We start from the raw sequence: 16,294 nt of genomic DNA on the forward strand, positions 1-16,294 counted from the left end.
AAGTCTACAAACGTACTCACACGAGAAGGAGAACCACATAAAGAAAACACACCTACGTGCACTTACAGAATCCCAGTTCTGTCCCATCCCCAGGAAAATGGGATTAAGTAACACTACAATTTACACTTTATTAAATGCTAACTTATTCAAAGTGGAGTTTAAATATAAATAAGCAGTCTGTACAACGCATAGAGTAAGCTTTAAACTTTCGAAGAGTTGACTGCATTTTTCTATAAATTTCATCTCTTGTTTCTGGTAAGAACATGCAACATTTCACAAACAGGAGTGTGGTTAATTAAACCAAATGAAATCAACCAATTAAATCTTATGCTGTCATGGTTTTTAATAAATGATATTTTGCAAAAGCTGATTTCTTTAAATAACTTTTTCCTTAGCTACCAATATGATTTGGGGTTGGATTCAGGGAGATAACAAACCAAATTCAAATGTTGTTATAATACTTTAGGTAGAATTCAGGAGTTGTAAATCTCTGTGAGAAATGACAGACTAGTACTAAATAAAAACCTGCCTATTCCCCATACTGCAACAGACAATATTCGGTATCTTAGTTCTGAGAAAAACCAAGGCTAAAAACAAAATGGGGATGAATTTTAGAAGAAATTAAATTCAATAATATATTTAAGTAGTTTCCTAGATGGTGTACACATTTCAAAGGAAGAATAATTCAGTAAATTAAAGAAAGCTAACCTGAATTTCTAACCTTTAGTGTGACAAGGATTTGGATGCTACCCAAAGTACAACCCATGACATAATGCAGATGTTAAGCTGAAGTAATCTGAGAAACAGCAGGAGACAGGCCTAACCTTTCCCTAAAGCAAGACATGCTTGAGTAGAGCTCCCAAGGACTAAACCACCATCCAAGAGCACACAGGGATGGACCTACGGCTCCAGCTGCATATGTAGCAGAGGATGGCCTGGTTGGGCATCAGTGGGAGGAGAGGCCCTTGGTCCTGTCAAGGCTCGAGGCCCAACTGTAGGGAAATGTCAGGGTGGGGAGGTGGAAGGAAGTAGGTGGGTGGGTGAGGAAGCACCCTTATAGGAGGGAGGAATGGGATAATGGGTTTCTGGAGGGGAAACCGGAAAGGGGGATAACATTTAAAATGTAAATTAAAAGGAAAAAAGTGCTCTGATAAACAGTCTATGTAACCAACAATGATCTTGACCCTGATCCTTCTGCTTTCCCTCCCCAGAGCTGGGACTGTTGCAATGTACCAACGTACCTAACTTACGGGGCATCAGGGACCGAACCTGTCTGCTCTTCACCAGACCTAAGGCAAAGCACTCGGGTGTAAGGGTTTCTTTGATTTCACAATTCCTCGGGGAGCTGCTAAATTCTGTTGCTATAGTTAGGGAACTAGGAGGCTTACACGGCTCCTATACAACATCTTGGTTCTGTTTGTTTGCCTGGTGGCTGATGTGAACTGCATAGCCAGCTCCATGAAACAATACTTGTAATAAACTTGGTAAGCATGCTGTGACCCCTGCACATAGATAATACCATTTGCCTCTCTTTAGCCAAATTCTAGGACGCTTCTAGAACTAGCTCTGAAAATGAATATGATCTTATGTCCTTTCTGCCCTCACAATTAGCTTGGCAGTCTGACTCATTTGTCTCAACACACACACACACACACACACACGCACGCACGCACGCACGCACGCACGCACGCACGCACACACGCGCACATACTGTATTCTTCCAGCCTTCTTGCTTTGTTTCATGTTTTCATGCACCAGAATGTTCTTCTCACCCATTTTCTGCCCAGTAAAATCTCTACTGTTCCAAATCTAGTCACTTTAATTTAATTTAAGTGATATATATTTGCATTCTCACCCTGCCCACCAAGCTGTTGTTATCTTCTCTAGGAAATATACCATTTATCATTCCTTATTATTAAAGCCTTAATAATTACTAAGGCCTCTTTTTGGCCGTGCAGCAACAATACTATTTGGAGGGCTTGTTTTTTAGGGAAGCTCTCATATAAACCAGGCTGGCCCTGAACTCACTATACAGCCAAAGTGGGCCCTGAGTTTCTGACCTTCCTGCTTCTACCTCCTGAGTGTTAGGAATACAGGTGTGTGACCACCCCGGCCAAATTTGGAGTTAAATAATCTGCTGTGATGATCGACAGAGGTGAGGCATGACCATGTGCTGACCCTGTTCCTACAAGAAGAGAGCTCAGTTCATACTTACTATTTGAATTAATCCCTCAAGCAATTTACTGACACTCCTGCTTGTATAAAAGCTCAGAGAAATTAAATAACTCCCCCAAGATTAGGCAACTAAAAGGTAAAATAACTACGTTTTAATCCCATGTTTTACTACTTAACATTCAAGCGATTTTAAAGTTTCTCAAAAGTTCAAATTCATCTGAAGGGGCAGGGGTGGAAGAAAAGTTGCTGGCACACTCAGCATCCATGTTTGCATGTATGGGGCTCTCACCATGACTCAGCAGCTGTACCATCATGACACAACCTCACCAGTTAGCAGAGCTGGTCCGGTCCTCCTCTTTCTCAGAAGCCAAGTACTGACAACCCAAGTGATCACATTTGAACCCCGTTGTCATTTAATAGTCGTCTTGGTTTTTCTGTTCTTTTAATTTTTTTTTTTTTTGGTATGTATAGTTGTTTTGCCTGCATGTATATCTGTGTACCACATGTGCATGGTGCCTATGGGGGCCAGAGGATGATGGATCCTCTGGAAATGGAGCAATGGGTGCCAGGGGCCAAGCCTAGGCAGCTTAAGCCATCTCACCCGCCCACTTTGTTTCTTATACCAACTTATGTTCAGATGTATTAGTGCTGGTGAATGACCAGTGTGGGCTACATGTCCAGTGTCATAACCCTCACTCCTCAGGGCTGCCCCATTTTGTGTTTGTACACTTGGATATTCCCCATCTTCCATGGCTCTGTTAAATACTAAAGAGTACAGCAGTAGTCGTCAGTAAATGCTCAACATGACTCTCTTTGTTACTGGTTCTCTTCCGTCTCTTTACCTCTGGCCTTTTTCCTACCATCTTTCTTTATTGCCAGAAAATTCTACCACCAGATTGCCTAGATAAATGTAGAACCAAAACTCCAGCCACTTCCAAAAATAGCTGTGCTGAGCTATATCTTGGTTCTCTTTTCTCCCCAGACTACTTCTCCACAGACACACTCAATTAATTCTTCATTTTTTCCTCCCATTTTTATTCCTTCTGAAGACTTTTCGAATCTGAATTCTTTTTTAGAGTTTAAGGTCACTCTAACACTACATATGGGTAGCTGTATTCTCTTATGTTTCCCTCAAACCCTTAAGTCAGACATCTTATCTCAAGTCTGCTCTAGGGTACTTTCCATCAGTCACTTCTGTCACCCTGTACCTCAAACATAACTAAGTTATCACATCTTACAATGACTCATTATCTGTTTGAAATTGAATTCTATGACATCAATATTTACTTTATATTTCTAGCGCCCTAAATACCTGCCACAAAGCATTAAATACACACACCTGCAGAACTGAATCTGATGCCAAACCCAGTGTGCAGCATCAAGCTCCATCCCTCTGCTCTTTTGTTTTTTTTAAGATTTATTTATTTATTTTATGTATGTGAGTACACTGTAGCTGTCTTCAGACACACCAGAAGAGGTCACAGTTCCATTACTGATGGTTTGTGAGCCACCATGTGGTTGCTGGGAATTGAACTCAGGACCTTTGAAAAGCAGTCAGTGCTCTTAACCACTGAGCCATCTCTCCAGCCCTCCAGCCCTCCTTTCAATTGTACTCCGCTCCACTGTCTCCTTTCTCAATCTAGTAACCTGCCTCTCCACCACAAACAGCCACAAACACAACCCCTTGACTCCAAGTCCATCTTCAAGGACAAGCTCAAGACATAATCACACCTCAGTTTGTCATAGTCCAAGCCAGAGTACATTTTTGTCTTCTAGTATCACGCAGTAGACTTAAACTTTTTCATTATAATTAGATGCATATATTTTCTCAGTCATAGCAATAAAAACTCAAATCCTTCTATTTCAGTCAAATAGCAAAACCAAAAGAAAGCCACATGGAAGACTATTTACCAATCTTACCAATCTTTGGGACAGGAAAAGTACACTACCTGAGTAAGAATTGAGAGAAACCGTCCACCGCACCGTGAGTCCAAGTAAGACCACGACTGTCATCCAGGACCAGCTCTCCATAGCTCTTCAAACTCAGGGAGGAAAACAAAAACCAGGGCTACAGTGCTTCCTCCAAAGTCAGTCACTTGTCTCCTTCTTCAGAGCAATGCCACCATCCCTGCAGTTGGGAGCTTGAGAGGATTTTACTGATACTTGGCTTCAAAACAATGAAAACTTGATTATGTCTTTGTAGCCTGGGGAGAAAACAGAAAGAACCAAGATTTGACTCAGCACAGCACTCCAACAAAGAACACACAGAGCCACTCAGAAATGTGGGGAGGTCTGGTGCGGTGGCTTGGGAGAGCCACAGAGGGCTCCTTACCCCCAGGACTGAGACATATACTGTAAAACAAGGTGCAATGTGTCTAAAGATAAGACGGACGAAGGCTTTGGGGTTTTGTTTTGTTTGTTTGTTTGTTTGTTTGTTTTTCTTTGTTTTAAAGGCAGGTTTATTAGGAAGCTGCTCTCAGGTGGGTGAGTTCACTGGCCCCGAGGACCAAGGCCAAGGAAGTTGCCGAGGGGAAAGGGGAAGAAGGTAGGGGAGGGAGAGAGGAGAGAAAGGGGCATAAGAGAGGGCTGTCAGTTCTGGACTATAACATACAAAGCAAAATAACATTTTTCCCCTAAAGTTGCTATGGTTATGGTGTTTACCATGGCCACAGAAAGCAAACTCTGAGAGTAATAACTGCTAGGTTAAATGAACTGTCCTCTGTTCCAGATAATCCGATTTTCTAGAAACTTCTTCAGGAAAATGTAAAAGAACAAGTCTTTTGACAAGCTGGATTATCGGCATCATGAACTGACAAATGCTAGAATGCTTAACAGGTACCATGCTGCCCCAGCTTGCCAAAAGCACAATGGTAGAAGACCAGCTACATTAGACGAGGCACTCAGGGCCAAAACGTTTTCTCTAGCGACCATGGAGTAAATCTAACTCTAGAACTAACAAGAATGTATAAATCCCAATACATTCAAAGCGCTGTACTTAAACATGGGGGCAGAGATCAAGTGTGTGCTCACCGACAAGAAGGCAACGGAAAACTAACACTGTTGGATTTGCACAGACCCACGAATGATGGCCCATTTAACAGATGCGTTGATTATTAGCAAGAAAATGTGATAGGAGTGCAGTCCAGTGGTAGGTCCTGGGTTCAACCCTGAACACCAATACGTAGATAAACACTAAGGAACTATCTGTGAAAATGAGCGCTGTCCAAACACAAATGGGCTTCTCATAAAGGAAGTTCCTCTCCAAGTTCAAACAGAAACTGGCTGACTATTTGATGGTAATCTTTTAGACGTGGAGACAAGATCTCACTATGTTGCCTAGACTGGTTACCAACCTGTAATCTCCTGCCTCAGATTCCTAAGCACTAGGATTACAGGTATGTACTTATAGGAATCTTTAAGATTTATTTTTTAATGTGTGTGTGTGTGTGTGTGTGTGTGTGTGTGTGTGTGTGTGTGGTGTATGCACATGTCCACAAGAGTGCAGATGGCCTGGAGCTAGAGTTACAGGCAGTTGTGAGCTGCCTGACCCAGGTGCTAGGAATCAAACTCAGGTCCTGTACAACAGAAGTAAGCACTCTTAACTGCTGGGCCATCTCTGCAGCCCCCCAGAAATATTTTTAAGAGTCAGAATAATGACTAATTTTTAAATTTTAGTCAGTGTCTCCCTGCCACTAAATCATGCTGCCACTTTTACAGAGCCTCTCTGATGAACTAGGCCCTCTTACATCAATCACCAATCAAGAAAATGCAGTCCAGTATAGTGGTGCATGCCTCTGATCCCAGCATTTTCGAGGCAGAGGCAGGCAAATTTCTAAGTTCAAGGCCAACCTGATCTACAAATCGAGTTCCAGGACAATCAGGGCTACACAGAAAAACCGTCTCGAAAAACTATTTAAAAAAAAAAAGAAAAGCACCACAGACTTGCCAACAAGCCAATCTGGTGAGGGCACTCTTTAAATTGAAGTTCTCCTCACTTAAAGTTTCTGACTCAGTAAACTTGCCACAAATAAAGGGGAAAATTACCTAAGGGCATGGGGGAAGGGTTAATGAGGAGGTCGGTTCCCTGGAGAGGTCTTGCAATGAATATTGAACTGAGAAACAGTGAAAAGATGTGCTCACTGGGTGATTAATTAATGAGCAACAATTTCCCGTACACTATGTACAGTATGGATCCGCAAGCATGTATTCCCACAAAAGAGCTTAGGAGGAAATGCCATTCACTTGTTATTCAGAACAAAACTGCTATGGGAGCAAAGATCATCTCTAGTCATTTCAATGTCCTTCCATCCTTAGAGTACGGTTGACAGAAAGCAGGAACCCATTTGAATAGAGGAGGTCGGGGGTGTGTGGGGTGTGGGGTGTGGACAAATGGGAGCAGGAGATGAGAGGAGAAAGGGATACGACATTTTCGGGAGTCATATGTGGTTATTCGGTGAAACACAGGGTCTCGCCGTATTGCTATGGCTAGCCTAGAACTCTCTAATGCAGAATAGGCTGGCCTGGAAACCCGAGATCTGCCTGCCTCTGCCGCTCGGTGACTCCACGATTGGCTATTTCCCCACCCCACCCCCGGCCCCTTAAACTGTGACTGCTGTGCCACCTGCAAAAGCAGCTCAGCAACTTTCTCAGGAGGCCACGCACAGGTAGCAGACACATCCCAACAAGGGGCCAGGCCGCCAAGTCCCAGCTGCTTCCTTTTCCTGCTTAGGTATCCTCGGGACATCAGCCTCCTGGCTTGGGAGGGACAGAGCCGCAGGACCACAGGGACAGGGTCGCCCGGGCCATTCCGGCCCGGCCGCGTCACCACTGCAGGACGGCCGCACCCCGGAGGTCCCGGGGATGGGCGAGACCTTCCAGCAAGCTCCGAGTCACCCGCTCGAGCCGGCTACTGGGACCTCCCCACGCTGCCTGCCGCCTCCAGACCTGGGCAACCCCAGGCTCTTACCAGCCTCTGGTCTCCAGAATTGGCGCCCACAGAGAACCAGAGAAAGCGCCTGCGCACTCACAGCCCGAGGAGCACGCGCGTTCTCAGCGCCCTCACGGGAGCGAGCCCGTAAGGCGAGGGGGTGGAGTCATCGTGGAGGGGCGGGGCTGCCACGTTTCGGGAGGCGGGGTGCAAGCCCTGGAATCCGAGAAGCCTGGCGGCCGGGGTTAGGTCAGGGGCAGGTGGAAAGCCCCTTGCTCCTCTTTCCCGGGCCTGCGGCCAAAGCTGGAGCGGCTGCTTAGCCCACAGATTCCTGTGAGGGGCGGCTCCTGCCCTCTCCGCAGTGGCGAGCCCTTGGCCAGTCCTCATCCCGGGCGTCAGGTCTTCTTCTTGGGCCAGTGTCCTCCAGCAGCCACCAAGCCAACCTACCTTCTTAGAGCTAAGCAAAGACTACTTGCCTAGTAAGGCTGGGAAGTTGCTTCTACTGAGAAACAGTTTCAAGAGACTCTGGTTGAGCCTATGAGCAGCACTAGTCACATGGGGTGACAATCTCATCTTTAGGGAGGCTGAGGCAAGAGGATGGGGAGTTAAAGGTCAGCCTGAGCAACATAGCAAGACCCTGTCTCCGACCCGCCAAAAAAAAAAAAAAAAAAAAAAAAAACCAACTCCGTCCCAGAATAGACACTGCATGCCCCATCAGGCAACTTGAACCAACCATTCCCACATTTGCCAAAAATAATATCCCCCCTCCTTCCCTCACACCCTGCTTTTGAATTGTGACATTTTGTAGACACCAACTCCGACGCAAGTAAAAAAAAAAAATTGAGTATTGCTAGGACTGCTTTGCTTAGGGAGTGAGAGAAGAAGTATGTGGTAACTGTACTTGAGGTCAAAGACGTCTGGTGTTTTCCTCTATCCATCCCCACCTTACTTTTGAGACAGTCTCTTTCTTACTCATCCTGGAGCTCACCTGTTTGACTCCACTGGCTGGCCAGTGATCTCCAAGTCTGTCTGTCTGTCTGCCTGTCTTTGCAACATGAGTTGGCTTGGCTACTATTAACTGACAGGAAAGGCTTCCTCCTGAGTCACCTTAGCTTTGAAAGAAGAAATCAGGCACAGGTTGATGAAGCCAAGAGCAGGGGTGTCTGAATCCAGGCAATAGAAATAGTTGACACCAAATTCGTGGCAACTGAAAAACTGCAGAACATTTCTGTAACCACCAGCTTACATGGTGGTTAACGAAAGGTGGTGTTATGAGGAACTCGGAGCTCCAGGGTGTGGGAATGAAGTGATCAGTAAGTGCCCATCAGTGACATTTATCAGAGAGCCGAGGGTATGCAGTGCTGGCCTGGAGGAAACTCAAAACTGGAGATACAGGGTGAGTCAGAGGGAACGGCTATGGTTAGACAAGGGTGAGGACTAGGAGGGGTCAATGGGACAGAAGATGTATACAAGTCTTTGTACCATACTGTGTGTGCAGGGAAGTGAAGTAAAGGGGGAAAATACTATGGGATGGCCCCCAAGGTGTCGAGACAGGAAGCTTGGAATTGATTTGGAAGAAGATGCTACACTGTAGTGAATTTGTCAACAAAATAGTAATACTTGAGTGCCGCTTGTGAATCAGAACCTAGGAAAGACGCTGGAGCTAAAGATAGACGGAAGGTTTTTATTTGCTGAAGAAATAAAGGAGCTAATGGAGAAGGAAAATAAGCAGCGAGTATGTGTGTAACCCACAAGGAGGAAGCTGAGCTGAGGAAGTCTTTAGCATGCTTACACATGCTGTCTGAAGCCCAGCACATTGCAGGATCGTATATATGAAACACCTTGGGAACAAGAACCATGCATGGCAAACCAAAATCCACGTGTTAGTGTTCTTAGCTTCTGCCAAACAAAAGATGGAGCACTGCTATGTTATGTCCCACTGAGACCAGGGAAAAAGGTCAGCTACTATTTAAACTAGAACGCTTATAAAACAAGTAACTCGGAAGCATGAATATGAAAATATATATAAAAGTGATAAAGTTATTAATCTCCTCTTCCTGCCTCTCAAGCCAAATAGTTTTTGACCCAGTGTTTATCTTGGAGTTGGTAAACTGTGTGTGAGGTGAGTGTGTATTACCGTGTGTGGGATGAGTGTGTGTGTGTATATGTGTGTATGTGGTGTTTGTATGAGTTAGGAAGGTATTAATGGGGGTTGGGGATTTAGCTCAGCGGTAGAGCGCTTGCCTAGTAAGCGCAAGGCCCTGGGTTCGGTCCCCAGCTCTGAAAAAAAAGAAAAAAGAAAAAAAAGGAAGGTATTAATGTATGTGTATATGTATGTGTGAGATGTGTGATTGTGCGTGTACATGTGGGAAGTATATATGTGTGGGTACATGTGTGGAGTGTGTGTGTGTGTGTGCACATGTGTGGGGTGTGTGGTTGTATGTGTGGGCTGTGTGTCTGTGGGGTGAGAATGTATGTGTGGGCGTGTATATGGGGGGAGTGAGTTGTGTGTGTGTGTGTGTGTGTGTGTGTGTGAGTATGGGGAGTGAGTTGTGTGTATATGTGTGAGGTTGGAACATATGAGTGTACGTGTGTGTGGTGAATGTATGTATGGGCTGTGATTGTGAATGTGTGTGTAAGTATGTGTATATGTGGGGGTGAATAAGGAGTGAGTGTGTGTGTGTGTGTGTGTGTGTGTGTGTGTGTGTGTGTGTGTGTGTGTGTGTGTAGATTCCAGAAGATGCTGTAATACATTGTCTTAGTGATTGTTACTGGTTAGTTGCTTGGTTTGTGGGAATTCCTTTGTCATTTTTGCTCCTGAATTTATGTTTCCCCTCACTGTATTTTTATTATTTCTTTTAAAAACCAGTTTTACTTTTAATAACTGAAAATAATAAGGAATTCCTTCAACATGTGAATGAATAAATTATGTTGTACTCAGCATACTACTTAGCAAAATACTACTTAGCTCTCCTGGGCTGTGGAAAGAGGATAGGAAGGGCAGAAGAAGACTACATCAGTGAGCACGAGAAAAGAGTTGTAAGGGACCAAACTGTATGCACATTTTCAGAGAAGAGAGCTTTAAGAATCTGCTTATAGCAATTTTTATCAAACTGTGTGTTCGAAGTATTAAGCAGTTCATTATATGTTAATTATATTTTAATAGAGCCATTAAAAGTTTCAGGTAAAGGAACTAAGATCCAAGACTGAGAACTGTAGACCAGCATTCTGTCTACTAGAAAATCCGTTGTATTCTCCAAATCAGAGACAAGTCTGGCTCAGCAGATAGCCATTAAGATAAAACATAGGTTACTTCTTCCCAATTGGAGAGAAACTCAAACAACTGAAGAAGAAGTTCTAGGAGCAGAGACAGATTAAAAGAAATAACTATTTGCAGATGATATGATAGTATATTTAAGGATCCCAAAAAAGTTCCATCAGAGAACTACTAAAGCTGATAAACAACTTCAGCAAAGGGTTTTAATCAGTAGCCTTCACACACATACCTGTTCGGAGGGAAGGACTGAGGCAACAGTGATTGGGGAGAGATTTTACCAAAAGTCTGCAATAAATCAAAATACCAATCCAATTTTCAAAGGGACAGAACAATTTGCATAATGATTAAAACCCAGCCCAGGGATGGAGAACACTGACCAGGACCTAGGCAGCCTGGTGAGCAGCCAATCAGGAGGTGGGCGGGTCATCTACTGTCTTCACCGTTGTTTAGCATTCTCGATGTGTCTAAACAGACAGCAGCGTTTTAGAATAGGGACAACAGCAGTGACGTCACTGTCCCAGTCCCCTTCAGTCAATCTATGAAGTTGAATGCTCACAGACTGAGGCTTTGAGTGGGTCTGGCAAGCCCAGTCCCCTCTGTTCAGTGAAGCTGTGGATCTCATAAACACCAGTGTGTGGGGAATGGAACAGGAAAGACGATGAACTCCCTTGTCAGAGCCGGACATTCTCTCAGCGAGAAGCTGTGTCTGTAACAATGTGCTAAGCACCTGGGCTCCTCCCAGATGCTGGCTGGGCAGTGACAGGTGTACTAAAGGCAAACCAGGTGATGTCATGCCTCTATGTCCTGATTACCTGGTGCTGCCACTAGGAGGCTGGCTGTTCTGGCTGTAGCTGAAGCTGCTGGGTCCCTCACAAAGAGCTAACATTAAGGACCCCGGAGGTAGTTAAAGGATGGATCTAGTATGAAAAGTGTGATTGCAAGTTTCAGTTGGCCCCAAAACTTACTACACATGGTAGAGGCAATATGACCATGGGATGGTAGTTTCCCAAACCAAGATGTATGGTATAAAACAAAATGTGCTGTCATTTGAAACAAGAGGAGAGTAGAAGATGACGGCCTCGTTGGAAGGATGGCTGGTAGCCATATCCTTGAGATCAGCAGCAGGATGGGATGATGACTTAACTGCACAGGTGCTGCCTGCTGACATAGCCGGGAGGACAGGATGCAGTCCAGGAGGGACCCGAGATGGGAGAGGCGTTCTTCCACTTTCATTTAAAAACATGAACTATGGGAACACAGAGATGGTTGAGCAGGAAAGGCATTGCCATGAAGCCTGAGTTCAGTCCCTAGAACCACATGGTGGAAGGAAAGACCTGACTCCTGGAAGCCATCCGCTACACAAACATACACGACAGATGACTGATAAAAGATAGATAGATAGATAGATAGATAGATAGATAGATAGATAGATAGATAGATAGATAGATAGATAGATAAATAGATATGGATAATATAGATAGATAGATAGATAGATAGATAGATAGATAGATAGATAGATAGATAGATAGATAGATAGATAGATAGATAGATAGATAAAAAAAAATGAGATTTTAAAAGATCCTCAAATATGGGGTATCCTGGTAGTGGTTTCTAAGCCAAAAGGATAAACAGATTGGAACTGGAATGAGGCAAGAGACTCTAAACGTAAGGGGGTGATGGAGTATTACCTTTAGAGTGCACGTCTGCTGCATGGAGGAATGGAAAAGAGCTCCTGCTGCAGCGTGGAAGAGATCTCAGCACAGCAGCCTGAGGAAAGGTGTGTCAGGGCTAAGTCATCACCACAGATGCTAAAGATGGCTGCCAGATCAGGCTCCCGGGTGTGTGGGCTACTGTGGTAGAGAAAGAACGGGGAAGGAAAGACGATGAGAGGGTCTACACACGCTGGTGTCAGGGATCCCTCCTGCAGGAGGAGTGGCAGGTCTGGCCAAGTAAGTAGGGTCTTCCTTCTCATCAGGTGGGACCCCTTCATCAGGCTCGCCCCTATAGAGGGGAAGAGAACCAGAGGGAAGAGCCGAAGACTGAGGGTTAGAGATCGTGGGGCTGTTTGGTGTAATGGAGGGTAGAGGGGTAGATTCAAGAGCAACCTTGTCTGACCAATGGAAGGAGCACAAAGACAGGAAGTTGCCGCCCCTGCAGCAGATGGGGAAGGCTGGGCAGACTGTAAGGCAGTTCAGGCTCCCACCACATGCGTTTTAAGCCGCAGGACACCTACCTTATCACATTAGATCTTACTATTATGGCTCTACGTGCTGCCCGGGGTGACTAAAGCAACACAGAGAAGCTTGGCAGGTAAGCACAGCTCACCGAACCTCCGTGTAGCTGCAGATACGGCCGTGGGGATGGCAGGGGTGGCACTTGTCTGGCCTCCACACAAGCACAGATTCATATCTGCACACAGATATGTTTATTTACATGCATGGGACACATGTATTCTCCTGTTTCAAAAGGTGTTTTTTCAAAGTTTTTATCAATTTAAACTTTGAAAAAAAATTAGTCATTCTAAGAGCACATACTGCACATTCCGAGGACTCACGATGAGTTCCTGGCACCCATGTTGGGTGGCTCACAACCACCTGTAACTCTACTTCCGGAGGATCTGATACCTCTGATATCTGCAGACACCTGCACACGTGCGTGCGCGCGCACACACACACACGTACACGCACACGCACAATTAAAACAAAAATAAATCCTTAAAACCCAATTTAAATAAAGCCAAGCTGCTGCTGCCTGCTCAGTCCGCTTAGTCAATAGTCAGGTTCAGCTCTGTACCTTAAAAATCAAACCGTGGGCTGGAGAGATGGCTCAGTGGTTAAGAGCACCGACTGCTCTTCCAGAGGTCCTGAGTTCAAATCCCAGCAACCTCACAACCATCCGTAATGGGATCTGATGTCCCCTTCTGGTGTGTCTGAAGACAGCTACAGTGTACTCATATACAAAATAAATAAATAAATAAATAAGTAAATAAATCAAGCCGTATCTTTAGAAGTATAGTTTTTAGATTAAGAATTTCTCAATGCTATAAAACAACAGATAAGCAGTCTATCTTTAAAACTGAAAAACGTTAGTAAATGTTATGAGATTCTTGGTATATTTTTAAATTCTATTTATAAGTCTTTTAGCCTTAACGGGGCTATGGCGCTCCTGGACTCAGCGTGTAGACCTAACTAAACAAGATCAACCAGTCAGTGGTCCAGCGTGAAGAAGGAGGGGCTCCTGAGGTCCCACCCCTACCACAGAGCTATTGCCAGTGGGTGCTGCTTGGGGGATTGAGTCCACTTTCTTCAGGGGTGTGGCCATGGTCCAAGGCCCATGAACAAAGGACAGTTCTAATTGGACTCAGTGGGCTACAGAAGACTGAGGAAAGGAGGAGGAGAAGGGAAGTTGAGAGAGAAAGGTAGACGAGGTGTCTAAGAGGACTTGTGGTACAGAGCACGAGGATGGATGTGGTCTAAGTTCATTGTAGTAGTGTATGAGATTACCAAAGAGTGATTTCTTAAAAACAAAATAATCTATTTTCATATGTGATTTTGTGTATGTATGCCGTCCATGTGTGCTTGTGGTTTGATGATGTCTGCCTTGGTACCAATCTGCCTTATAAGTAAATGGTCACATAAATTAAAACTGTCATGTTAGCCCAAATGCTTTTGAGTTTGTACTTTACAAAATTTCAAAATAAGGTGTGCAGTTAAGCAGTCTTAGCCAAGATTTTATTTGGGCCGGAAAGATAGCTCAGCCGCTAAGAACACACACGCTTGCAGAGAACTAGAGTTTGGGTCCCAGCCCCAACACTGGGCAGCTCATGACCACCTGTAACTCCAGCTCCAGGGGATCTGGTGCCTCTGTCCACCGAGAGAGCACCTGTACCCACATGCACACACCCTCCTGCACATAAACATAGAAGTAATATTGAAAAGATAATTGATTATCATTGTATCAGGTCAGATTTTACTCCTCCAATTGTGTTCAGTCAGTGTTTCTTCACACAGAAATCTAACTAGAACTTTTTTTTTCATTTTCCCTTTCTCCTTATTCCCTCCTTACTCATCATTCTAAAATCATGCGGTGGCCTGGTTCGCAGAGGCCCTGTAGCTCAGTCTTCAGAGAGAAGGACTATCTCAGTTATCTGAAACCCTACTTGTCTCTTCCCAGTCACCGTTAGCCAAAATTCTCAACGCCCACAAGTGTTTTTACCCCTATAGTTCTACCATCTTCTATAATATTTTTATTACACCGTGTGTGTGTGTGTGTGTGTGTGTGTGTGTGTGTGTGTGTGTGTGTGTGTACAACTGGTGGGAGACGGTTCTCTCCTTCCACCATGAGAATCCCAGGACCTGGACTCAAGTCGTCAGCCTTGGTAGTGTAAGTAAATACCTTTACCCACTGAGCAACCTTGTCAGTCACAAGTCACCTTCTAAAACTCACGTTTACATCCACAGATTAAATTCATAGATTAATGCTGCTCTCTGTCTTTGTCAGAGACACCGTTGCAGCTGCTGGTGGTTAATACACAAAGAGACCTATAACTGGTCAGCATGCCAACATCAAATGATGGTGGAATGCTTGACCTAAATGGGGCATTCGTATCAGTTCCTCAGAGGCTCAGGGAACATTATGAAAGAGAAGGGGAGGGGTGTAAGAGCTAGGAGATGGGGAAGTGTGCTACACAAACATGTGTTTGGACATGACACAGCTGTTGTACTATGGAATTACTACTGCTGTGGTCACCTGAACAAGACAGCATGTCAGACATCTCATTATAAAAAGAGGGAATGGTTCATGAGGCTTCACCCCTCCCTAAGAGACTATTGCCAGATAACGATTGCTAGGGGAGATGCACCACTTCCCTCAGTGATGTATCTACTGCTTTTGTTGCCTTGAACCTCCCACCTAGACTCATGTGAGCAACCCTAATGAAAGTCAGTGGGCCACTCACCCAAGAGGCACGGAAGTAGGAGGAGGCTTGTTTAGAAGAACTTAAGCAAGAGAGTAAGAGGGATGAGGGAGAGTGATGGGGAATACAGATGACTAATATCTTCTATATACACGTCTAAAACTGTCAAAGAACTCTTTAAAGTTTTATATTTGTTTTATAGGCTACATGACAATTTCAAAGTAAATTTTATGCAATACAGGTATTCTTTCAGCCAGTACTTACTATAGAAACTCCAAAGCTTTTTCTCCAACCAATGGTTTCCTTGGGGGCCAACCAGACCTTCTTTTTACCACAGCTGAAGGACACTAGAGGCAAGCCTCTTCTGTAGCCTGAGCATACTCATGGCTGCGGACGCAGCAGCGGAAGGAAAGAGCTGTTTTCCCTCTCTCTTTTTTTTTTTTTTTTTTTTCTTTTTTTCGGAGCTGGGGACCAAACCCAGGGCCTTGCGCTTGCTAGGCAAGTGCTCTACCACTGAGCTAAATCCCCAACCTGCTTTCCCTCTCTTAACTCACTGTCTCTTAGGGCCAGCGATGGCTCAGCAAGTGAAGGCACTGGTCACCAAGCCTAAGGACCAGAGTTTCATCCCAGGATGCCCATGATGGGAGAGGACTGACTCCTGCAAGATGTACTCTGACCTCCTTCTTCATGTGTGTGAACACAGACACACACACACACACACACACACACACACACACACACACACAAGTGGGCACACACACACTGGATAAATAAATAGTAAATAGTTTAAAAAGCAACTTTCTATTTAGAATCATGTGTCCCTCATCCACTTCTTGGCCCTGTGACATGAGACTCTGGAAAACCCCAGCAGGTGCCCTCCAAACAGGCTCATATGTCTAGTGAGAAAAGACTATTGGGCTCATGGCAAATGTGAAATAAGAGAGGGAAAGAAGCCCAGGTCTCTGAACCTCCTTCTAAAGCATACATCCATCAATCTAGC

General features: G+C 44.7%; 1 protein-coding gene across 1 annotated transcript in view; it reads right to left on the bottom strand.

Annotated features, from left to right (window-relative positions):
- Alg6 (ALG6 alpha-1,3-glucosyltransferase) overlaps positions 1–7,230 on the bottom strand; it is a 40,882-nt gene extending 33,652 nt beyond the window's left edge. The window contains exons 1-2 of the mRNA XM_032901782.1: positions 7,142–7,230; positions 4,125–4,379 (exon numbers count right to left, since the gene is read on the bottom strand). Coding sequence (XP_032757673.1) covers positions 4,125–4,206 — 82 coding nt within the window. The 5' untranslated portion in view covers positions 4,207–4,379; positions 7,142–7,230. The remainder of the gene's footprint in view (positions 1–4,124; positions 4,380–7,141) is intronic.
- Between the last annotated feature and the right edge of the window lie 9,064 nt (positions 7,231–16,294).

Source organism: Rattus rattus, chromosome 1, assembly GCF_011064425.1.
Source record: "Rattus rattus isolate New Zealand chromosome 1, Rrattus_CSIRO_v1, whole genome shotgun sequence".
Lineage (NCBI taxonomy): Eukaryota > Metazoa > Chordata > Mammalia > Rodentia > Muridae > Rattus > Rattus rattus.